This window comes from Lissotriton helveticus, chromosome 10 (genome assembly GCF_964261635.1).
Source record: "Lissotriton helveticus chromosome 10, aLisHel1.1, whole genome shotgun sequence".
Classification (NCBI taxonomy): Eukaryota; Metazoa; Chordata; class Amphibia; order Caudata; family Salamandridae; genus Lissotriton; species Lissotriton helveticus.
This window is the reverse complement of record NC_136071.1, coordinates 425,467,720-425,493,532: the sequence shown is the minus strand read 5'-3', so window position 1 is coordinate 425,493,532 and position 25,813 is coordinate 425,467,720. Positions and strand designations below refer to the sequence as shown.

Below are 25,813 nucleotides of genomic sequence, written 5' to 3'. Positions count from 1 at the left end.
ACACTACAACCTGATAAAGGACGGCACCCATATCACATTCGACACCCTGCAGCGAGACTTCCAGCTGAGTGGCTGTCAAAGATTCAAATATCTGCAACTGCAGCAAGCTTGGAACGCTGAGGGAGTACATATAGCGAACACACCTGAGTATGCACCGCTAGAGGAAAGACTCCTTCAAGGGGAAATAGTAGAGAAGGCCATTTCCTGGACATAGTAGTCCCTCATAAACAACATTCCAGACAACTTGGAAGGCCTGAGGACACGCTGGTAATCTACCATTGGAGAATTAGAAGATGTAGATTGGGAACCCGCCCTAATGCATCCGAGGGAACTGGCTATTAAATCAAGGTTACGCCTGTTTCAGTTTAAAATCGCCCTATGGGGGCAGAACAGGTGACATACAAAATGAGAGGGTGCACCCAAAAATTCTTTAAGATACGGGGTCCCTGTCTCAGGTACTATGGACTGGAAATGAACGCTATGCCGGAGATCCACAACCCCGACCATAACCCGGGGAGGGAGGGATGCGAATGAACACCCTTCTTCCGGGACTGGAGAGGCTAATGTTCAATAATTAATAATATACATAATAATTAAACGTGTGGCACCAGCACGAAAGATCTACATATGTGCATCGTCTCTCTGTGCTGTTTATTTGCATCTATGATGCACTGCTTATCGATCTTTTTTCAGGGTGCCAGTCACTTTGAAATGTTAGAGATGGCCCATCCGACTGCTTCCATACAATATCATGTCATGGACCAGGAAAGCTGCTGAAAGTACAGCTTTCTTGGTAGATGACAAAATGTAAGTCTCAAATACTTCTGTTTTTCTTAATTTTTTAAAAATTGTGTTTTTTCTCCTTTAATAGAAATTATTTTTTAAACAGCTTCTGGTTCCACCCTGTTTGAATGGAAATATTGTAAGCATAACTATATGAATAGGATGCCCTTGCTAAGGTACTGTTATTCCAGGTAAGTAACCTTTCATTAATTTGCAAAGGCAGAATGCAATTTATTTTACAGTGAGATATTTAAATTGTTCCTTTCTCCGTAATCCTTTACCGTAGTCATCCTTTGGAGAGTTATCATTGCAGCTTCTAAAATTATTAATTCCTTTTTTTCAGAGGTCTCACCTACAAGAAATAATGTTACGCCTGAATCCAAAGAGCAAATTTGTGCTCATTCTTAGGTGTGCAAACAATGTAATTACAATAGTAAATTTCCTATCAGATTCACAGAATCAAGATTTGTGGCATTTTTCAATCATACATTGCATTTCCAGTTAGTGGAAAACTGCTATTGGTAGAGAAATAGATCTGAAAAGTCCAGCTAGTTTCCCACATCGAAAGTGCCTTTCCAAATTGGGAAAGATAAAGGTAGCCCTGTACATGTAATGGGTGGAAAGGAAGGGGTTACTCTAGAGGTTTAAAATATTTCCTGTGGGGTAAAATAAAATAAAAAGTTAGATGTGGAAATTGGCATGAGTAAATTGAGGTTCTTCTTGAATCCCAAAGATGTCAGAAATCTATTGCATCTTCACCAATACTTTTTTGTACTCGCTGTAGATCTTTTAAACCTAGGTTGTCTTCAATCTAATGGGCATTTCTATTTGTCTTTCTCAGCATTGAGTTACAGTCTCGGGAACTCAACGGTTCACAGAGGTCCAGTGTGTATTCCCACCTGGCATTGTTTTTGCCATTCAGTAAGGAGACTTTGTTAAAGCGTGCCCGCAGGCTTCACCGACATGAGCAGGTAGAGTGTACATTACTTCAACATTGAATCTTGTTGCTGGAAAGCACTTTAACATTCGGACTGTTGGGTGAATGGGGACCAACAGTTTCAAAGCTCTATACACAATACCAAGACTGCAGTGGGCACAAGGAAAAATTGTCTATAGACCTTGTTGTTTGGTTGATGTGTTTATTTGTGGTGACCATTTCCGTTCATTTATAAACACAAAGTGCTATCTGAAGGAGGAAACCTTTTTGTAAACTATTTGTGTTAAGAGGATTTGTTGTTAGTAATCATGCAATCCCACTGACAAAATTAATTAAAGCAAGAGAATAATACATTCATTATTAGTGATGCAAGCATGCTTCTTTGCAATCAAAACACTATTTATTTTTTGTCAAACCTCATATATTTATCTTAGAGGGTCAAAATGGCAGCACAGACCGCTCTGTCTAACAGTGATCTCAAAAATTACATAATTTACAGAGAGTGATCTGAGAAAGGGTGAGCACCCAACTGCTCTTCAATAGTACATAAAACTTCTTTCATTTATAGAGGCATTTGTGATGATCAATCCATCGATGTTTTGGTCTCCTGGCAACTAAAGAGTACTTGAGACCCTCTTCAGGACAAGGTATCAATGTCACTATTGAAATATATGTAAAGCTCCTTACATAAAATATAACCTTCATGTACAATGACAAAAGCCATAATTACAATATGATTAAAGCAAAAACATGTATTGAAGCATGCCACCAATAAAACCAATAGTGTATCAGCCTGCATGCAATCAAGGTGCAAAAAAGAGAGAACCGGAAAAGATCCTACGAGCTGAAAGAGGAACATCAAAGACCTTCACCCTGAAAAGAGCTATCCCACCACTTATGTGGAACCATGAACCACAGGTGAATGGGTCAACTGCCAAGTTTAATTTCCATATCCAATGAAATGTGTATCACCACTGTGTACACTTATTAAACTTACAAGGAGTAAATCCTGAAATGCAGCATGTGAGAATACAAATGTCCCAGATCAGACCAGTATGTGATTAACCAAATCTGAAAAACAGAATTGGCAAAATATTTTTACTTCTTCAAGGGGGCACTTTGTGTTTACAAATATTTGTACCCAGTCCCTTGGGGAATTATTGGGTTGCCCTATTGTGTGGTACAATTTCCATTCATTATTACATGTAGGTCCCCAAGTACTGCCCATATTTAATTTTATATTTTAATCTTGCGCAGGGTGGGTGGTTGAAGGAGCCCCTTTTGAAGCTGAAAGAAGCAATTTGTAGAGCAATGCCACAGCAGATGGACAGGTACCGTGCCGAGTGTCAGGCACACACTCAGGCCAAGTTTGCAAGGTGAGTGGTGGCTCTTTGTTGTTATTTTTTTATGCCTCATCATATCTTGTGTTGTGGATTTTCTTAGCCAAAACGTTGTTTTGTTTTGTTTCTTTGTTAAACCTCTAATCCTTTGGAGAAGTTCTCTTCCATATTTCCATCGACAGCAGGTTTCCAGCTACATAGATCTTTTGTAAACTTTGATCTTACAGATATTCATTCTCAATGATATTGCTCTCCATTTCTCCTGCATTCCCCACTTCCTTATTCACACCCCATCTTGTTTGTTTGCTCACAACTTGCCTTCTTTCTCTGTGTACTAAGTCCAGCCAGTACTTCCATAGTAAAGAAATACCTATTATGTTTATTGACTTAAATCTGTCCACCAAATAAAAGGTGTGGCTTAACAATTTCTTCTCTATCAATATTTGTACTGTCATGGAAATGGAATGTCACATTGCCAAAACATCTATGCTTACAAGTGCCGCATAAGTATGTCAACCCCCAGTAACAACAGTTTCTCCTTCTGTTGTCTGCCACAACACTTTTTCCAATTGCTCTTCTACTTAGCTGTAGGCCAGTCCATAAGGTTGCAAAATGTGAGATGGTTGGGAAGCTGCCAATTCCTATATTGGAGGGGTTGTGTTGCCTCTTAAGTGTGGGTTAGGGTAGCCATTCTCTGACTTTAGATAGCTCTAGGTGCCTGCCTCCTCTGATCAGAAAAAAAGAGAATACAAAGAAGGGCTTTTTATGTTAATTTTCGTAGATGTCTTTTTTACATGGTTGTTTTGCATCTGTGGAGGAGTAAAAAGTAGTCCTCCAAGCTATTACAGTGCCAGTTCTGTTATTCGCTCCCCCCTCCCCTCTACCAGCCAGGGACCACTAGTAAGGCTCTCAACCCTTTGTGGGAGTGGTAAGGACTATTTTGCTGTTTGCACACACAGCCCATCAAGCCTTGTGTGGCAAGAAAGCAGGTGCAGTGCACAGCTGGCTGAGAGACAATGATTTCTCCTTTCCTATGTTTTACTATGATTTTCTTCTCATTATCATTCTCTTTGCCCCTCTCCTCAGAGCTCTTCCTGCTGCCCCAACAGTATTTTCTCTAATCTTCTTTGCCTGTATGCATTGCCCCATGTCACAGTTTTTGCTCCTCAGATCCTTCCTTCACATCCACATTTTTCTCACACCTCTCTCCCACTTTGTGCCCCTTTTTGTTATTGATATCCTCATTTGCATCACCAGAATTTGTATATTCCAGCTGTTTCTGAAATATGTCTATTAGGGTTTGCACAGTAAGGGCACTAGGGCAGACATGTCGTTGCCTGCGTTCAAGTTCAAGTTCAGAGATTTATATAGCGCACTACTCACCCAGAGGGTCTCAAGGCGCTTGGGGAGGGGGGTGCTTTTACTTATCGAATATCCAAGTTTTTAGTTGCTTTCTGAAGGAGAGGTGGTTCTGATTAAGGCGGAGGTGGGTGGGGAGAGAATTCCAGGTCTTGGCCGCTAAGTAGGAGAAGGATCTGCCCCCCATGGTGGATCTGTGGATGCGCGGAATTGCTGCGAGGGCTTGATTGGACGATCGTAGTTGGCGGGTGGGGGTGTAGAAGGACAGTCGCGTGTTGAGGCATTCGGGTCCTAGGTCGTAGAGGGCTTTGTGTGCGTGGGTGAGGAGACGAAACGTAATTCTCTTGTTGACGGGGAGCCAGTGGAGGTCTTTCAGGTGACTGGAAATGTGAGCTTGACGAGGGATATCCAGTATGAGTCTGGCCGAGGCGTTTTGGATGCGTTGGAGTTTTTTCTGTAGTTTGGCTGTGGTTCCGGCGTAAAGGGTGTTTCCGTAGTCCAGTCGGCTTGTGACCAGTGCGTGGGTGACCGTCTTTCTTGTTTCAGAGGGTATCCAACGGAAGACTTTTTTGAGCATGCATAGGATGTTGAAGCAGGATGAAGAGACGGCGTTGGCTTGTCTGGTCATCGAGAGGGAGGAGTCCAGGATGAAGCCCAGGTTACGTGCGTGATCCATAGGAATGGGTGCGGTTCCCAGGGCCGGTGGCCACCAAGAGTCGTCCCAGGCAGAGGGGGATGAACCTAAGATGAGGACTTCCGTTTTGTCCGAGTTCAGTTTTAGACGGCTGTTCTTCATCCATTCGGCTACTTCTTTCATTCCTTCGTGTAAATTGGTTTTGGCGGTGTTTGGGTCTTTGGTGAAAGAGAGGATCAGCTGGGTGTCGTCTGCGTAGGAGATGATGTTGAGATTGTGTTGGCGCGCGATGGATGCGAGGGGGCTCATGTATACGTTGAAGAGGGTGGGACTGAGTGATGATCCTTGTGGTACGCCGCAGATGACTTCGGTGGCCTCTGAACTGAAAGGGGGAAGGCGGACTCTCTGGGTTCTTCCAGCGAGAAACGAGATTATCCAGTCCAATGCTTTTCCTTGTATTCCGACGTTGCTGAGGCGTTGTATGAGGGTGCTATGACAGACTGTGTCGAAGGCTGCGGAGAGGTCAAGTAGGATGAGGGCGGCTGTTTCTCCGTTGTCCAGTAGAGTGCGAATGTCGTCTGTTGCTGCGATGAGGGCGGTTTTGGTGCTGTGTTTGGCTCGGAAGCCGGACTGTGAGGGGTCGAGGGATATGTTGGATTGAAGGAAGGCGGCGAGCTGACTGTTGACGGCTTTCTCAGTGACTTTGGCAGGGAATGAGAGGAGCGAGATGGGGCGGTAGTTCTTAAGTTCAGTGGGGTCTGCTGTGGGTTTCTTCAGGAGGGCATTGAGTTTGGCATGTTTCCAGCTTTCCGGGAAGGTAGCGGAGTTGAAGGAACAGTTGATGACATCGGGAGATGGGGTGCGATGATCAAGTCTGCTTTGTTGAGAATGTGGTGGGGACATGGGTCGGTTGGCGATCCTGAGTGGATGGAGTTCATCAGGCGGATGGTGTCTTCGGTGGTGATTGGGTTCCAGGCGTAAAGGTTGTTGGGTGCGGTTTTTGTTCGGGGGTGGGTGAAGAGGGCTGATCTTTGGACTGGTTTTTGAAGCTGTTGTGTATGTCGGCGATTTTGTTGTGGAAGAATGAGGATAGAGCGTCGCAGAGGTCTTGGGAGGGAGTGATGTCGTTGGTGCCGGCGGTGGGGTTGGTGAATTCTTTGACAATGTTGAATAGTTCCTTGCTGTTTTGGGCGTTGTTGTCAAGTCGGTCTTTGAATGCTGATTTCTTGGTGGATCGGATGAGTTGGTGGTGTTTGCGTGTGGCGTTCTTGAAGGAGGCCAGGTTGTCAGTGGTTGGGTTTTTTCCCCAGGCTTTCTCGAGGGTACGACAGAGCTTCTTGGATTTCTTAAGGTCGTCGTTGAACCAGGGGGCTTTTTTGCTACCCTGCTTGATTTGGTGGTTTTTCAAGGGTACTAGTTCGTCGGCGCAGTGGGTGATCCAATGTGTGATGTTGGTGGCTGCTTCGTTTGGGTCCGATGATTTGGCAGGAGGGTTTTGGTGAAGCGATGTGAAGAACTGGTCGGTGGTAATTTTGTTCCAGTTTCTTCGGGGAATAGGTTGTGGGGGGTTGTGGGTCGTGGTCTTTTTGTAGTTGAAGTGAACGCAGCTGTGGTCCGTCCAGTGGAGAGCTGTGGTGTGGTCGAAGGAGATGTGCTTGCTGGAGGGGAAGATAGGGTCGAGCGTGTGACCGGCAAGGTGGGTGGGGGTGTCAACAAGTTGTTTGAGTCCGAGATTGGCTAGGTTGTCCAGAAGGTTGGTGGTATTGCAGTCGTTTTTCTTTTCCAGGTGAAAGTTGAGGTCTCCCAGTAAGATGTAGTTCTCGGAGGGGAGGGCATGTGGGCTGATGAAGTCAGTGATGTCTTCGCTGAATTGTGTACGGGGTCCTGGTGGTCTGTAGATGAGGGTACCTCTGAGTGTGGTCTTGGGGTCGGTGTCGATCTGGAAGCGAAGGTGTTCGGCGGTAGTGAGGATATCGTCGGAGTTGGTCGTGATGCGGATGGTGTTTTTATGGACGATGGCAATGCCTCCTCCTGTTTGGTTGGTGCGGTCCTTCCGGATGATCTTGTAGCCGTCCGGGATGGCTATGGCGATGTCGGGCGCTGATGAGACGTTCATCCATGTCTCTGTAAGGAAGGCGACGTCCGGAGATGTGGTGTCGAGAAGGTTCCAGAGCTCAATGGCGTGTCTGTGGACCGAGCGGGTGTTGAGCAGGAAGCACTGCAGGTGGTTGTTTTTGGGGCTCTGTTTGGGCTTTGTGGAATTGGTGCGGGTCCTGATGCAGTCGAACTTGCAGGAGAGGCAGGTGAAGGTTCCATGGGTGTGTCCTGGGGCGGCTTGGTAGCAGTTTGGGATTCGGCCGGGGTTAAGGGCTGAGAGGGTTGCGGCGTCGTATGTTATGCGGGTGGAGTGGGAGTTGCGGGGGGCAGGGGGTCTGGCGCTGGGCGCGGTCCAGGCGCGGACGGGCGTAGACAGGCTTACCTTCGGCGCGCATAGGGCGCGTCCGCTGCGCGCAAAGGCATCTGTCATATATGGATGGTGGAGGGAGAGGGGCGAGGGAGGAGCAGCTGGGAGGCGGGGGCGGGGTGGAGAGCCGGGCAGGGAGGCACACCAACAACAACAAAATGGCAGCAAGCCAAAATCGAAACAGGATTGGGGCACAATTATATTAAACGCGATGGGAATGGCAGTGGAACCGGCACAATCAGGCACAAATCAAAAATACAGGCAGCACAGCACAATAGAGCAGAACCTTAAAAGCGCACTTTGGCAGACTAGCGCTACGATAATATTCTAATCAGCAATCAGGAAATAAACAAGGCAGCACAGCACAATTGAGCAGATTGTTAAAGCGCACTATGGCGATCTAGCGCTACGATAATATTCTAATCATCAATCAGGCAATAGCAGTTGTGGGGGCAAGGCGAGCAAGCAGGCAGTAGTCTGGCCGTGAGCGCTACGATACCAAATCGGCATGCAGGGCAGGGAGCAGTGTGAGGAGCGACCCCTTCTGATGATATCAGGACGGTCACAGCGTTACAGCTGGAGAGCGGAACCTAACTAACAGTGGGAGGAGGAGCAGCTGGGAGGCGGGGGCGGGGTGGAGAGCCGGGCAGGGAGGCACACCAACAACAACAAAATGGCAGCAAGCCAAAATCGAAACAGGATTGGGGCACAATTATATTAAACGCGATGCGAATGGCAGTGGAACCGGCACAATCAGGCACAAATCAAAAATACAGGCAGCACAGCACAATAGAGCAGAACCTTAAAAGCGCACTTTGGCAGACTAGCGCTACGATAATATTCTAATCAGCAATCAGGAAATAAACAAGGCAGCACAGCACAATTGAGCAGATTGTTAAAGCGCACTATGGCGATCTAGCGCTACGATAATATTCTAATCATCAATCAGGCAATAGCAGTTGTGGGGGCAAGGCGAGCAAGCAGGCAGTAGTCTGGCAGTGAGCGCTACGATACCAAATCGGCATGCAGGGCAGGGAGCAGCGTGAGGAGCGACCGCTTCTGATGATATCAGGACGGTTAGCGTTGTGCTACAGTAATGAGTTTATGACTACTAGATCAAAGAAATGGCAATATCTGGTGATGGTCTATTTAGGTGTGGGCAATCCACTGTATCACTTCACAAACCGAGCCTAAGATCGCTAATGTATTGAGCACAAGCCAACACAAGCGTGAAACACAGCTGTCAGTGTCCAGTAAAGACTTCTAGAGGGTAGGGAACAGTCACAGTGAACCAGTGGACAGCTAAGCTAGGGCTCACCAGCTGCAGTCTACAAAAATGGTCTACAGGGAAGCTTTGCTTTAACCAGAGGGGGATCAGTGTAGAGTTATTGATGTGGAATGAGACTTGCAAAGCAGAAGGACTTTAGGGTCATCAATATTTGTCTATGAGGATCTAGGTGATCGTGCGCTTAGAAAGACTGTATGCCCCACAAATGCAAGGAAAAGGCAGAAAGGATTAGGGGAGGGTCCAGGGTAAGCTAGAGAGGGTGAGGGGAGAGCAGTAAAGTGGATGAGGGGGCAGCATATGGCCTTGGTGCAGAGGATGGGAGGAATGCCGGGAGACTCTAGTGCAAAGAGTTTGAGGGAATACCAGAGGCAGAGAGGTTGATGGCAGCAGAGATGCTGAGGGGGGCAATGGATCATGGACACAAAAGACACAAGGATGATGCATGGGAGTGTGTGCATCTACTACGCTGCCCCCGGTACTTAAATGACCCTGGAGAAAAGGCTTTCTCTGGAAATCTTTTGGCCCTATTACTTTTAATTGTTTGTACCAAAGGGTTCCTGTCGAACCAACCATCTAGATATACCTAACTTTTTAACCCCTTCAAGCCCAACCCAAGCACCTCTATCAATCCTACTTTAAAACAAGCATTTACAATGCAACGGTTTCGCCTTTGGAGAAGTTAGAGCTATTGGCATTGTAAATGACAAAATTTGTATTTATGTGTTGGTTTTGAAAACACATAAATAAATGGCATTGTCATTACATTGCCAATAGCTTAATCTCTCGCAAAGATTAGGTGTTCATCCAATCCTTGGCCTCTCTGCAAAGGCACTGAGCAAAGGTCACGTATACCGGCTGCAGTTGTTCAATGCAAACGCGTGGTTAGGGTGGCTATCTACGCAAACGTTTGTGTGCATGTTTAAGTCATATCCTTAATTAAATAGGCCCCGTTCCTTTCATGCTTCTCACTTTTTCCATCCCACTTAAATCCCTGCACACCGTAATGAATGATCGAGATGAACTACAGCAAATGTCCTAGACAGCAGCCTGCTCTCCTGCGGAGAATGTCGTGCGAGGCGAACACTCGTCTGCAGAGAGATGCTGCCACCAGGTAAAGACCCCTTCCCACTCATTATGGTCAAAACCCACCCAACGGTGCGCAACGGCACATAAACTGATAGTTTATGAGCAAATCGATAGTAATAGTTGTGTTAATCGACAAATTTGGCGAAAATCACTTAGGTGCCTAAGTTGGAAGAGGCAGTCAAGTGATTAGCTCCGTATTTCAATAAGCATAGGAGCCGCGCTGGGAGGTGAGAATGCCTAACCAATGCAGAGCTGTGATCCAAAATGGTTTCAGTGCGAGTGCACACTTAGCAACTAATGTTAATTTTGAAGCCAAAGGGTTTGTCTTTGCATACAAGGACACTGGCCTGTGTTGCCTACTGTGTCGCAGCACAATCCAGGGTTAATGGAAGCCCAACTGCTACTGCAACCACTGGACAACTCCGATTTACAGGATAACCACTGAGAATGTAGATAATTCATGCAAATGTCTAAAATCCGGATACCCTGAAAAGCAGCCATGACTTCAGCCTTCCTGGACCAATGCTGGACACCAATTACTTTGCCAAGATCATCTTTCCATAACTCAAATAGCTGTCCCCCTGTAATCCTAAAGCTGTAATAGACTCCACCCTAGCCCTATCGCCTTGAGTATTATTCAAAATAGCCCTAAAGCATCAGCTCCATCAACCTAAAGAATGTACCTTACCTAGTATCATCTTCACAACCCACTGAAAGCAACCACACATCCTGTAACGAAATGTAAAGTTTCAATGTTACCACCATAATAGCGACAGATAGCAGCATGCACCACCATCACTGCCAAATAACTCTCTCTTAATGCCCATCCGTGAATTGAAACCTACCAATGTAAACTCCAAAGCATTTCAGCGTATTATACACAGGCACACAAATGTGTTAAATAATACAATTAATGTGTAGTTATATAGTGCTCCCTACTGCACTTATGCAGCTCACTGTTGTAAATAACATAGATAAACATTACCAGACTTAATGGTAATCAGTTCGAAAGGATGGAAAGCAGAACCAGTTTATCTTATTTAAACACAAAACCTGCTGATCACCACATATCTTAGTGGTGAGTATTTAACTCACTGAGCCATTTGAATGCCTTTAATAAATACCTAGACAGTTCCCTTAACATGGGTATTTCTCATCAAACGTACAGAACACAATGTCATGATTTGGTACTGACCTGTGATATGTGGTGCGTGTGAGTACGTGTGAACAAGGATATGTAGGCGTATATGTGTGTTTGTGTACACATGTGGTGGAATCTGAAAGATCCGTTCGTAGAGTGAGCTGAGGGTGGCGAGAGGACACTAAAACCTGCTTCTAATTACTTCCCTGCAGTGTTCGTAGGTGATGAGGACACCGCAGGTCAGTAACAGCGCATTAGGCCAGGCGCCCTTCCCATGAGAAAGGAATCTGGCAAAAGTCCATTGAAGCAAAAATGCAGCGTAGTACTGGAGCTCAGACAGGCGTGATAGCTCAGTGAGTCAAGTAGATTAGAATCCTGGATTGCTTTGTTCTCCGGTCACTGCCAGCTATGGTGTGATAGAACTCCCGTGAATTTTAGGTATCTGAAAGAAACAGGTTAGTATTAGATTCCTTACCTTAGAATATCCCCAGGCGTCAGTCTGGATCCGGAAACTTTTGCGCAGCAGTACCCCTGCGCGTCGGTAGGCGTCGTCTGCAGGCGTCCCCTGCGGCTCCGCGTCCGTCGTCGGCGTCGTGCGCCGTGATGACGTCGCTGGAGTATATATATATAGTATATATAAGTTTTTTTTGAATAAATCTTCTACGGTGCCGGTAGGATGCCCGGTTTCAAGAGTTGCGACAATTGCGACCGCATGATGTCGGTCACCGACCACCATCGACTCTGCCTCCGGTGTCTGGGCGCGGACCACGACGTGGAGTCCTGCGTCGACTGTCGGGCCTTGACTGGTAAAGCTAGGCGGGAGCGGTCCCGCAAGCTTCTCGAGCTCCGAGTGTCGGCCCGGCGTCGAGAGCGGTCCCGGTCCGGTCGGAGGTCGAGGGAGCGGTCGAGGGAACGATCGCGGAGCCGCCATGAGCGCTCCGGGAGTCGCCACCATTCCTCCGGTTCGTCAGGTAAGCGTAAGAAGTCGGGGCGTCGTCATCGCACCCCCGACTCCCCCCGACGCCCGCGTGATGCGGCCGGGGGTTCGGGTGGCCCCACCCCCGCGGCCCCGCGTGGGTCGCCGACGCCGTCTGCCCCATACCCGTCGGTCCCTGGGGAAGGCGCGTCGCGCGAGGAGATTGAGGCATTCCTCATGGCTATGAGGGCGAGGTCTCCTCCGGCGGGGCCTGCGGGCCCGTCGGTCCCATCTGGGGGCCCGAGCGGTTCGGGTGCTCCTGCCCCGACGCCGCCGGTGGCTCCGGCCCCGGCGCCGCTGGGCCCCTCAGGTTCGTCGCCGGCTGGTCTACCGGCCTCTCCGGCGTCGATTCCATTGGGCCGTCCCGTGGTGCCGCCCCCGCGCGACGCCGGGACTCCGCCGTCGGTTCCGGCCGGCGTCGGGTCCCCGGCGCCGGCGCCGCGCGGCGCCACCCCCATTCCCTCTCTGACTCCGGACGCGGAGTCGGACCGGCGTCGTCCGACGCCGGATCCGGCGCCGATGGGGCCCATTGACCCCGAGGATCCAGTCTATATCGTCGACCCAGACTACGGCGATGAAGACGAGTATGGAGAGGGTTGGGAGAGGTCTGAGGACCCTTTATCCCGTGCCTGCCAGTATGACGTGGACTGGGTAGGTGACTTGGGTGATGCCAGTGGTCTGGACGAGTCGCCCAACCCTGGGTTTGTCTCGCCTTCCCCTGTGGCGTCTGAGGCGGGGGCTGCCTATTCGGTGGTCCTGATGAGGGCTGCCAAGGCCTTGCGCCTTGAGCTCCCCGTCGCTAAGGTCAAACCTAACATTCTGACCGAAGTGTTTAAACCGCAGTCATGCCCTCAGGAGCCTCTGCTGCCGTTTAATGAGGCCCTGACGGATGTCCTTTTGGGCACCTGGTCCAGGCCCGCTTCCGGTGCGCCGGTTGACCGGAACGTTGCCAGGCGTCACCGTCCGTGCTCGGACGACCCTGCCTTCCTCTCCACCCATCCCTCCCCGGAGAGTCTGGTGATCCAGGCCTCCACTTCACAGTCCGCATTTCCGTCGGCCCCGCCCGATCGGGAATCGAAGCGGTATGACCAATTTGGCAAAAAGGTCTTTTCCTCTTTGAGCGCTGGACTGCGGTCTTGTAATACCGCGTGCCTCTTGGGCCGCTACACCCACTCCCTGTGGGATACGGTCGCGGAGTGTCTGCCGCAGTGCCCGCAGGAAGTGCGGGACAAGCTCAACCAGGCCTTGGTTGAAGGCCGGGACGCGGCGAGGTACTCGATCAGGTGTGGTCTTGACACGACCGACTCGCTGGGACGGGCTATGTCCACGACGGTGGCGATTCGTCGCCATGCTTGGCTGAGATCTGCCAACTTCTCGCCGGACGTCCAGAATGCCCTCATGGACATGCCATTCGATGGCAGTCGCCTGTTCGGTGACAAGGCGGACAACGCGCTTGAGCGCTTCAAGGACTCCAGGGTCACGGCCAAGTCCTTGGGTCTTTCGACCCAGCGCCAGCAGACGGGTTCGTTTCGCCCCTTTCGTGGCCAAGGAAGGGGCGGTCCCACGCGAGCTGCCAGCCACGCGCTGCAGAACGCTCCCCAGCGCGGTGGCGGCCGTGGATTCCGCCGTGGTGGCGGTAGAGGGCAGCGGCGAGGTCAGTCCACACCTCCCCCCGCTGCAGCCTCCAAATCTTCCTAGTCCGAGCTTTCGAGCTCACGTGACGCCAGTGGGTGGCAGGGTTCGCCATCACCACTCCCGCTGGCGCGCGATTACATCGGACAGGTGGGTGCTGCAGCTCGTCCGAAGGGGCTACTCCCTCCCCTTCGAGTCCACTCCTCCAGCCATGCCACCGCAGAACCACCGTGTGTCGGGGGACCACTTGACACTTCTGCAGGAGGAAGTTACGGCCCTCTTGGCCAAGGGGGCCATCGAGCGCGTTCCTGGGCCAGAAGTAGGGTGTGGTTGCTACTCCCACTACTTTCTGGTGCCCAAGAAGGACAAAGGAGGCCTCCGTCCTATCTTGGACCTAAGGGACGTCAACGGCTTCCTCCGGAAGGAGAAGTTCAAGATGTTGACTTTGGCTCAGGTCTTGGCTGCTCTAGACCCACAAGACTGGATGGTAGCGTTGGACTTGCAGGATGCGTATTTTCACATCCCCGTCCTGCCGGCCCACCGGCGTTACCTGCGGTTCACGGTAGGCCAGGAGCACTTTCAGTTTATCGTGCTCCCATTCGGCCTTACCAGCGCCCTACGGGTGTTCACGAAAGTGATGGCGGTGGTCGCAGCTCATCTGCGCCGGTTAGGGGTTTCAGTCTTCCCCTACCTCGACGACTGGTTGTTGAAGGCGGGCTCGCCCCAAACAGTCGTCCACCACCTTCAGATGACGGCAGACCTCCTGCACGAGCTGGGGTTTTCCATCAATGTGCCGAAATCACACCTGTGTCCCTCTCAAAAGCTCCTTTTCATCGGAGCGGTTCTCGACTCGGCGCAGTTTCGGGTTTATCCTCCGGAACGGCGGGTTCGGGATATTCAGGCTCTGATTCCCATCTTTCAGCCGTTATCCCGGGTTTCGGTCAGGTTGACGCTACGGCTTCTGGGGCTGATGGCCTCCTGCATCCTACTGGTGCATCACGCCAGGTGGCGGATGCAGGCTCTGCAGTGGGACCTGAAGTTTCAGTGGGCCCAGCATCAGGGCAACCTATCCGACCATGTCCTGATCTCGGAGGGCACTGCGAGACAGTTGCAGTGGTGGCTTACGGACCGCGATTGGGTCAGAGGCAGATCCCTCTCCCTTCCCCAACCGGAGCACGTGGTTGTGACGGACGCGTCCCTCCAGGGCTGGGGTGGCCACTTGGGAGAGGCGGAGATCAGAGGCATCTGGTCTCCGGCGGAGTCCCGGCTCCATATCAACCTGTTGGAGCTGCGGGCGATTCGCCTAGCACTGAAGGCATTCCTCCCCTTTGTCAACGGGAGTGTAGTGCAGGTGTTCACGGACAACACCACCGCCATGTGGTATTGCAACAAACAAGGCGGGGTGGGGTCGTGGACCCTTTGCCAGGAGGCTCTGCGCCTCTGGCAATGGCTGGAACGTCAGGGTGTGACTCTGACGGTTCAACACCTGGCAGGTTCTCTGAACGCCAGAGCGGACGAACTCAGCCGTCGGTGCTCGGTGGATCACGAATGGCGTCTGAACTCGGACGTGGCGAGCGGCCTCTTTCAGCAATGGGGAGAGCCGTGGTTAGATCTATTCGCCACAGAAGAGAACGCGCAATGTCATCAGTTCTGCGCGTTGGAGTTTCCAAGACGGCACTCGCTCGGCGACGCCTTTCGGCGCGAGTGGAGCTGCGGTCTGTTGTACGCCTTTCCGCCTATACCACTTCTGCCCAGAGTGCTGAAGAAGATCAGGCGCGACCGGGCCCAAGTTATCCTTGTGGCTCCGGACTGGGCTCGAAGATACTGGTATCCCGAGCTACTCAGCATGTCAGTCGGTCCCTCGTTCCGCCTGCCCCTTCAGGAGGACCTTCTGTCGCAGCAGCAGGGGACGGTCCTCCACCCGAACCTGTCCAGCCTCCACCTCCATGCGTGGAGATTGAGCGGCGGCAGTTGAGCCCATTCGACTTGCCTCCTGAAGTCTGTGATGTGATTCTGGCAGCCAGGCGTCCCTCCACGAAGTCGGTATACGCCTGCCGGTGGAACAGATTTGTGGCATGGTGCACAGCAAAGGCTGTGGATCCCCTTTCTGCCCCTCTTTCCGAGGTTCTCCTCTTCCTTCTTTCTCTTGCCCAGCAGGGCTCTGCTCTGGGCACTATCAAGGGCTACCTTTCTGCCCTTTCCGCCTTCTTAAGGCTACCTGATCAGCCATCTTTATTCAAGTCCCCTATTGTACTGAGGTTCTTGAAAGGCATCACGCACATGTATCCACCAGTTCCGTTCGTGATGCCTCAGTGGGACTTGAATCTGGTTCTGACATTCTTGATGTGTGCTCCCTTTGAGCCGCTTCATTCCTGTCCTCTCCGTCTTCTCACTCTTAAGACGGCCTTCCTGGTTGCCATCACCTCTGCCAGGAGAGTGAGTGAGCTCCAGGCTCTTTCTGTCAAACCTCCTTTCATGTCCGTCCATCCTGACAAGGTGGTTCTTAGGACTAGGCCTTCTTTCCTGCCCAAAGTAGTTTCTGCTTTTCACATCGGGCAGTCCATCACCTTACCCTCCTTCTTCCCGCCTCCGCATCCTTCAAAAGATGAAGAGCGGCTCCATCGTCTGGACCCAAAACGTGCGCTTTCATTTTATATGGATCGCACACGCCAGTTCCGGGTGGATGACCAACTGTTTGTTGGCTACGTGGGTGAGAAGAAGGGAAGGGCGGTACAGAAACGTACCATCTCTCGGTGGGTCGTCCTGTGCATCAAAGCATGCTACTCTTTGGCTCGGAAGGAGCCTCCTGTTGGGCTGAGGGCCCATTCCACTCGGGCTACGGCGGCTACTACTGCCCTGGGCCGGGGAGTCCCTTTGCAGGACATTTGCCAGGCGGCTACGTGGGCCTCGCTGCACACCTTTGCGAGGCACTACTGCCTGGACAGTCAAGTCCGGAGGGATGGCTTCTTTGGCCGTTCGGTCCTCCAGGACTTTCTGGTGTAGCTTGTATTGGTTCGCAGACCCACCACCGGGGTTGGTATTGCTGGGGTATCTATTCTAAGGTAAGGAATCTAATACTAACCTGTTTCTTTCAGATGAACAAGTTACTTACCTTCGGTAACGATATATCTGTAAGAAACAGTAGTTAGTATTAGATTCCTTACCGCCCCACCCATCCTCCCCGTTCTGCGAACTGATACCTAGGGTTAAGGACATCCCTTTCAGGGCCCTAGTTTCAAATGGCACCAGTGTTGGTTCTCACATGGCTCTGCGTGTTCTGGCGCGGACAAGCTGTGTGCAAAGAACTGACGTCAGCGCGCGGAGGCGGCGTCTATATACTCCAGCGACGTCATCACGGCGCACGACGCCGACGACGGACGCGGAGCCGCAGGGGACGCCTGCAGACGACGCCTACCGACGCGCAGGGGTACTGCTGCGCAAAAGTTCCCGGATCCAGACTGACGCCTGGGGATATTCTAAGGTAAGGAATCTAATACTAACTACTGTTTCTTACAGATATATCGTTACCGAAGGTAAGTAACTTGTTCACTGGGTACGGTGCTGTACGTGCGCAATGATAAATGTTAGAAGAAATGCCGTAATCTCACGGACAGTCTGTATCTGAGTCAGGGAGCCATTACTAGAAAAATAAAAACATTCCCAGAGTGTACGTTGTATACGTCACCCACGTGCAATAACGCGCACATAGATGCAAACATGTAATCATACAAATGCACGCTGACACACATTCACACACAATATACACATGCGCATAAACACACATATAAACAGTCATTCGCGCACACATGATTTGTGTATGCACAGATACACATACAATGATGTACAGACACAAAGCAAATGTCACTTTACATACACACAAAAATACACACGAGCAAATACGCACACACAGCCACATATACATACACAGATTATACACACACACATGGAAGCACGCATGTATAAAGGACAAGATACACACTTAACAGTCATTGTGAAATAACTTAGTACATGTTGTGTTATCCGCAATACATTTCTGACAATGGTAAACCCGGAAAAAAACTCAGCTGCTTGTGTATACCGAAACTGTGACGTCAGGTAAAACAAACATAGGTTTGGTTCAGCCCCTTTGTTTCCCTTCAGCCTGATATTAAACTTAGAAAAGCAGGAAAGTCGACCAAAACTAAGGCCTAACGTGTGGTAACTTCAGCAAGTAATAACAGTTTTCTTTTAAAAATAACAATCAACAGCGCGGTGGGAGTTGGAGGGTTCTACAAGAAACATACAAGCTGTAGCCGAGGACACGACGTGTTGCCAGACACTGCAATTCTAACAAAACATAAAGTTTAGGCTAATTGTTTTACTTTCGTGCTGTTTTAGAAATTATGTAGCCTGTGAAATAGGAATCTGTAAACCATTTGTGCTGGCCCAAGGTTCAGGTGTTTTTAGAACCCGGGCGCCTGGCCTAAGATCACTGGCTCCAAACATGAACAAGAGCAGAGTGGCCTGAAATGAGGACCGGTGGTAGGTTGATAAAAGGGCCATAGGATCGGCCAGAGGTCGCACATCAAACAACCCGGACCGGACAGAGGCCACCAACCGAGCAACCCGGACAGAGGTTGGACAGAGGTCGCAAACCAGGTGCGTATACAGGTGAGACCCCAATCGCAGAACGGAAATCGGAGATTGCAACAGTCCATGTACACTGTGGAGGGAGCTGCATAAACTGCGCACCGCGATGGTGGATCATCGAAGGCCACTCACGGGCAGACACCGAGCTCTTATCCCACGGGTCTGGCGCACAGACTCCAGAGCAGAAGCAGGGTTACAACCGAAAAAAACTCTGTCCTTGTGCTGTGAAGAGAGGGGTGATTGATTGTGTGAGAACTCGTTCCTCATTTGTAGCACGCTAAACATCTCTGCCTTTTAACACCGAGCTAACCCTTTCTCCACAAAGAACATATTTTAGAATGAAAATACTGTGCTTCCATTGAAACGCAATAAAGTGAGAGTACAAGAAGACGAATTTAAGAGTGTAAATACTGCTTATCAGGGTGGATGGGGGGAATACAGCGCCTCGATGGTCTTGTCTGAATGCAGTGCCTGCCATATCAACAGCCAGAACTCTGTGTCCGGACCCTGCCTTGCACACACCTGCACCCAAACGCAGTTAAACTACCACCGCACCTGCTCTCAACAAATTGGCAAGAAACTAAATAAATACACCGAAGGTGATCACAGGACACCACTGCAAGACACGAAGACAGGACGCTAGTTCTAAGACGATCAATTTGTTAGATCCAACAATCGTGAATACAGAAAATAATAATCGCAGAGTAATTATTTTTAAAGCCAAAACGTCACCTATAAAAGGACAGGCTGATAGAATACATATTCTAGATATGGGTTCACAGATGTCGTTTTTGAATAGTCTTTGATGAGGGCACTGTTTTTATCCCGTGCATTCAGTACATAGCGCGAGTGCAGAGTTGCGGCCGGCATGACGGGTGGGGGTGGGGGGAGGGAGAGTAGCGTAGATTCCGGGGGGAGCGGCCCGGTAATAAAATAAAATAAAACGTATCTGTAACTTTGCACTCCGTGTTTTTTGTAGAACGTTCTCTATGTGTAGAGCGTCAATTTAAAAAAAATCGGACTATCTTAGCTGAAATAAAAATACAAACAGTGCCACATACATCCCAGTGTGTTCCAAAAACTGTAAAGATGGCTGTGACAGGGTGGGTACGCCAGACCCCGAAGGGGGGGATCAGACTACCCTGTGGTGGGCCGCCGTCCCTGACTCACGTGCCTCCCTTGCCTCCATGCAGCCCCAGGACTGCCCAGACCGAGATGAGTGGAAGACGGGAGATCCGGAGTATTGGTGGCCGACGAGACAGGAACCTGAACCCTACGCCTTTAAGGAATGGGAGACCTCCTTGGTAGCCCCGCCCCCCTCCGTCAACGTGACGACGTCAAAAGAGCCGAGAGAACAGGAAGAGACGGACAACGCGGACCCCGAGTCGAGTGGACGAGAGGTGATCTCCAGACGTTGCCCCGGCGGAGAAGTATTTCGGACGAGCCCAGCAGTCGCCTTCCTGAAGGGCCCACAAGACGAGACCTCGAGGAGCCCAGGAGACAAGACCCAGAGGCCAGGAGAGCCGAGGAGAAACGATCCGCCCCGCCACACGCCCACGGGAGGTGTGTGGCTCAAACAGGTACGGGGGCGTATGGAGGGTTGGTTGGGACAACGTACCCTACCCCCCTGTGAATAAGTGTACAGCAGCTTGAACCGTCATCCTGCATAACCCCCCCCCCTCTCACGAGCACTATCTCGGCACGTAAATCCTTTTGTTAGCAAGACACGAGTGCACTGGTTTCCCTCACCCCCGGTCCCTGAGAACGTGTGCAATATATGACCCTAACTTCCGGTTTCTATTCTCCCCACGGTGCGGACGGAGCTGCCTTCGGGAGAAGAACGGACCATTGACCCAGGCACCCTGGATACTCCCCGGACCCCTACCTACGACCCTGCAGCCTTTGCGCGGGAGCGCCTCACTAGCCGCCACCGGAAAACATATACTGTTCCTATAAAAATAAAACCCTCCTTGAAAAGAATACAATCGTATGCCGCCTCTCCTTCAGTAGAACTCACCTTAGAGCCCGCTCCAGCGATAGAAACTCTCAGCTCCAGTCAGGGGCCCTTCCCCAACCCCTTACATCTGGTGTCAGAAGTGGGATTAGAAGACCAGCCCATCTGTACCAGCGAGATGGACGCCCTAATCCAGCACATCATCAAGGGCCAAGAGAAACTTGAGTGGGCGGTGGAAAGACAGTTAACGTCCGCCCAGGCAGACCGAGAACTTTTCAAGTCAACGATTTCCGCCCAGCTCGAGAGCCTGAAGAGTGTGCCACCTCCAGTGTTGACCGCTGCGGGCGAATCGAGGGCCCATAGTCCTCACCCCTCCGGTATTTCCCTACAGAAGTATCTTCCCGGGGAAGACCCCGATGCGTTTTTGATGAACTTCGAAAGGGCCGCTAGGGCGTTGGGATGGCCCGAAGAAAAATGACCCTTTTTCCTGGCACCCTTACTAACAGGGGAGGCCCAGTCTGCCTACCAGGCCGCGAATCCATTGGGGAACACCCCGTATTCGGTGATAAAAGGGGTGATATTGGACCACATGGGTCTGGACCAGGAAGCCTACCGAGTAAAATTCAGGAAAGAGCGAGGCCTCCCTGGTGAAAACCCGAAGACCCTCTTCTACCGTCTCAAAATGGCCACAGACAAGTGGCTCACCCCAGAGGCCTGCACCAAAGAGGAAATACTACACAAGGTGTATTTAGAACAGTTTATGGAAGCTCTCCCTTATGCTTCCCAAAGGTGGCTGCGTCAGCATTCAGGTCTGGGGATAGACCAGGCCATTGACATGGCCGCCAACTTTGCCAGAGCACAACCCAAGGCCCTCCCATGGGACCACGAGAAAGCCACAAAACCACCCTTACCAGTGAAGGCGGAGAAGAACCCCAAACCCGGTGGGGACTTCGGACGGGCAAAACCCCCAGGGCAGATGACCCCCCTGTTGAGAGGACCGCAGTGTTACGAATAAGGCGAATGGGGTCACATCGCTCGGCTTTGTCCACGGAAAAGACCCCCCCATAGGAACCCATGGAGGTCGGGTACCTGCCCAGAACGGTGCTATATTCCTCAGAGTTGGGCTCCTCCTTTTACTTGAGTATGTGGATGAATGGCTTGCGAGTAAGGGCCCTGTTAGACTCAGGGTGTAGACAGTCAGTAGTGCAAGAACACCTGGTCGCCCCTAGCCAGTACGTCCCCGGCTCCCTAGTCCACATTAGGTGTGTTCATGGAGATGTCAAACCCTACCCCCTTGCCACCATCACCCTCACCCCCAAGGGGAAAGCCCCCTGCACAGTAAGGGTTGGAGTTGTGGACACCCTCCCCGGAGATGTAATTGTAGGAGTGGATAACCCCGAATTCCTTTCAATGTTCAGGGACACTCTTACCCCCTCCCCGGGTTCTGGGACAACCCCCCTTTCTCATTTCCTTGCTCCTGAGCCGTGGACCACTGACCATAGTTTCCGCTATGCACAGGCTGAAGATAGGTCCCTGTTCAATGCCTGGGAAAACGCGCACTCTCCCCAAAGCACCTCCAGCCCCGAGTACCCACATTTCAGTATAAGGAACGGTCTCCTGTACCGGCATCCCCGGGAAGACTGCCAACCTCAGTTGGTCGTACCCCGGTCTTTCCGGGAACAAGTGCTCTTCTATGCCCACACCCACCTCACCGCAGGTCATGCGGGCAAAGAAAAAACCACCGAGACCATCCTGCGGTATTTTTTTGGGCCGGGCATTTACAAAGAGGTCCAAGAATACTGTGCCCACTGTGAAGTGTGTCAACGAAAGAACACAAACCGGCCAAGGGCCGCTCCCCTACGTCCCTTGCCCGTCATAGGTACTCCATTCGAACGGTTGGGCATGGACTTGATAGGACCTCTGCCCAAAACAGCCAAAGGTCATGTATACGCTTTGGTCATAGTGGATTACACCACTAGGTTCGTGGAAGCGTTTCCCCTACGTGCCCCTACCACCGCAGCCATATCCGACAGATTCGTGGAATTGTTCGCTAGAGTGGGTTTCCCAAAGGAGGTGCTGACTGATCAAGGTACACCGTTTACATCCAAACTCATGAGGGAAGTGTGCAAGACCTTGAACATAAAGCATCTAAAAACGTCGGTCTATCACCCCCAGACGGATGGGCTGGTTGAGAGATACAACCAGTCCCTGAAGAACGTCCTGAAGAAAATGATGACCGCGGAAGGACCCGACTGGGACCGCCTGCTGCCCCTGGCCCTTTATGTATTAATGTCTCAAAAGCAGAGTAGTCTGGGGTGCTCTTCGTTTGAACTTTTATATGGAAGGCTCCCCAGGACGTTACTGGAGATCACTAAGGACCTATGGGAAGCCGAGGAAATACATGAACAACAATCCGTCCTCGATTACACCATGCACCTAAAGAGCCGGCTGGGCAAGTTAAGAGGTCTAGCCTCCTCGAATCTAGAACAGAAACAAAAAGAACAGAAAAAGAACTATGACAAGGGAAAGAGATTGAGGCGTCTCGCGGTGGGGAAATGGGCACTTGTCTTGATACCATCCCTAAGTGGGAAAAACAAGGGGGAGTGGCAGGGTCCCTACAAAGTGGTGGAAGCAATCGGGGATACGACGTACAAACTACAAATGACCCCAAGGAAATCACAGAGCTACCACATCAACCTGCTGAAAGAGTGGTTGGGGCCTGCTCCCCGGGGAGTACACCTTGCTGGTTCTTCGACCATACCCCAGCTGGTAGTGAACCCCGAACTGACCCAGGAAAAGGAAGGAGCGCTGAACCAAGCCCTGCAGTCGTATTCGGACATCTTTTCGGACCTCCCCGGTAAAACAGCCCTGGTGGAACATCGCATCCGTACGGAACCAGGGAAGATCGTGAAACAGAAGCCATACAGGATCCCCGAGGCGCGGAGGGCTGCGGTGAAAAAGGAAGTCCGAGATATGATGGACTTAGGAGTGACCAGACCCTCAACCAGTGAGTGGTCCTCGCCCATTGTGATGATACCCAAACCAGACGGGACAAAGAGATTTTGTATGGACTTTCGGGCGCTGAACGCAATATCCTCCTTTGACACCTACCCCATCCCGAGGGTGGACGAGCTGATTGAAAAAATAGGTGACGCAGTCTACATAACCACCCTGGACCTCACGAAGGGGTATTGGCAGGTGCCCCTCCGTGAGGAAGACCGGAAGAAGACTGCGTTTGTGACGGATGAAGGTTTATACGAATTCACCGTCCTACCCTTCGGCCTCCATGGAGCCCCCGCCACCTTCCAGCGCCTGATGAACCAGGTCCTACGGCCTCACCTTCGCTACAGTTCAGCATACCTGGACGACATCGTGATTTTCAGTAGGAGTTGGGATGAGCACCTGGAACATCTCCGGTCCGTCCTATCGGCACTACAGAACGCCGGGCTGCATGTCAACTCCAAAAAGTCAAGAGTCGCTTTCACGAAGGTGAATTATCTAGGGTACGTGCTAGGAGACGGCCACATAGCACCCCAAGAAGCCAAAGTAAAAGCCATTTCTGATGTTTCTTATCCGACCACAAAAAGAGAGCTGAGGGCCTTTTTAGGCCTTATCGGGTACTATCGACGCTTCATCCCCAATTTCGCGGAGGTAGCCTCCCCGCTTACTGACTTGCTCCGAAAGGAAGTCCGTCCCAGGGACATAGCCTCTCCCTCCCCTGCTGCACTCCATGCCTTCACCCTTCTCAAACGAACCATGACCACAGCCCCCATATTTATGTCCCCGAACTTCGAGAAACCCTTTTTCCTGGCCACGGATGCCTCGAACACCGGGGTGGGGGCCGTTTTGTCACAAACAGGGTCCGATGGGAGGGAACATCCAGTGGTGTACATCAGCCGAAAGCTATTTCCAAGGGAAACACGATATTCCACCATTGAACAGGAATGCCTGGCCATCAAGTGGGCGGTAGAGAAGTTAAGATATTACCTTGAGGGCAGGCCATTCATCCTTCATACGGATCACGCCCCTCTCCGTTGGATGCACCAACAGGGTAGCCACAATCCTAGGGTCCTCAGATGGTTCCTCTCACTCCAACCCTATGCGTTTACGGTGCATCATAGAAAAGGGAAAGACAATGGAAATGCGGACTTCTTGTCGCGGGTGTTTCCTCTCCCCGATCGGGAGAGTCCAGGGGGGGAGGTGTGTGACAGGGTGGGTACGCCAGACCCCGAAGGGGGGGATCAGACTACCCTGTGGTGGGCCGCCGTCCCTGACTCACGTGCCTCCCTTGCCTCCATGCAGCCCCAGGACTGCCCAGACCGAGATGAGTGGAAGACGGGAGATCCGGAGTATTGGTGGCCGACGAGACAGGAACCTGTACCCTACGCCTTTAAGGAATGGGAGACCTCCTTGGTAGCCCCGCCCCCCTCTGTCAACGTGACGACGTCAAAAGAGCCGAGAGAACAGGAAGAGATGGACAACGCGGACCCCGAGTCGAGTGAACGAGAGGTGATCTCCAGACGTTGCCCCGGCGGAGAAGTATTTCGGACGAGCCCAGCAGTCGCCTTCCTGAAGAGCCCACAAGACGAGACCTCGAGGAGCCCAGGAGACGAGACCCAGAGGCCAGGAGAGCCGAGGAGAAACGATCCGCCCCGCCACACGCCCACGGGAGGTGTGTGGCTCAAACAGGTACGGGGGCGTATGGCGGGTTGGTTGGGACAACGTACCCTACCCCCCTGTGAATAAGTGTACAGCACCTTGAACCGTCATCCTGCATAACCCCCCCCCCCTCTCACGAGCACTATCTCGGCACGTAAATCCTTTTGTTAGCAAGACACGAGTGCACTGGTTTCCCTCACCCCCGGTCCCTGAGAACGTGTGCAATATATGACCCTAACTTCCGGTTTCTATTCTCCCCACGGTGTGGACGGAGCTGCCTTCGGGAGAAGAACGGACCATTGACCCAGGCACCCTGGATACTCCCCGGACCCCTACCTACGACCCTGCAGCCTTTGCGCGGGAGCGCCTCACTAGCCGCCACCGGAAAACATATACTGTTCCTATAAAAATAAAACCCTCCTTGAAAAGAATACAATCGTATGCCGCCTCTCCTTCAGTAGAACACACCTTAGAGCCCGCTCCAGCGATAGAAACTCTCAGCTCCAGTCAGGGGCCCTTCCCCAACCCCTTACAATTGCCAAAGTATGTCTAAAAACAGATCAAGTTAGCAGCTGGAGCAAGGGAACACCATTTGTAACTAGTTATTTATGTGTGAAATTCTGAACAAAAAGTGGCATCTGGTAGTTCGGGTAATTATCCGCGTCTATGACTCCAAGAATGAAACGAGCAACAAACCGAGGTCCTACATTCGGTAAAAAAGCAAACCCTACCAGGTTTGACCCTGTGGTGGTGTGCACAAGTCCACTGGGTGCCCGGGTGTACTACAGTGAAACGCACTGCACTACTTCATGTACAATACAATGCTGCTGGCGCTTGCTCAAATGCAAAACTGACTTTAAAGCGCTTTAAAGCTGTTTGCCCACCGTAGTAAATTTGGCACTGGCAAACTTTGAACAGGAAATGCCTGCGG

The 25,813-nt window shown here is 51.2% G+C and overlaps 1 protein-coding gene and 1 long non-coding RNA gene across 7 annotated transcripts in view; one reads left to right on the top strand and one right to left on the bottom strand.

Annotated features, from left to right (window-relative positions):
• The window catches only part of UBN1 (ubinuclein 1), an 810,192-nt gene that overhangs the window by 516,119 nt on the left and 268,260 nt on the right, over positions 1-25,813 (top strand). For all 6 annotated transcript variants that reach the window (XM_078662914.1, XM_078662913.1, XM_078662915.1 and 3 more), the window contains 2 exons: positions 1,625-1,754; positions 2,978-3,096. In XM_078662914.1, coding sequence (XP_078519040.1) covers positions 1,625-1,754; positions 2,978-3,096 — 249 coding nt within the window. The remainder of the gene's footprint in view (positions 1-1,624; positions 1,755-2,977; positions 3,097-25,813) is intronic.
• LOC144784250 (uncharacterized) overlaps positions 1-25,813 on the bottom strand; it is a 497,620-nt gene that overhangs the window by 206,632 nt on the left and 265,175 nt on the right. The gene's annotated exons all lie outside the window — the stretch shown is intronic.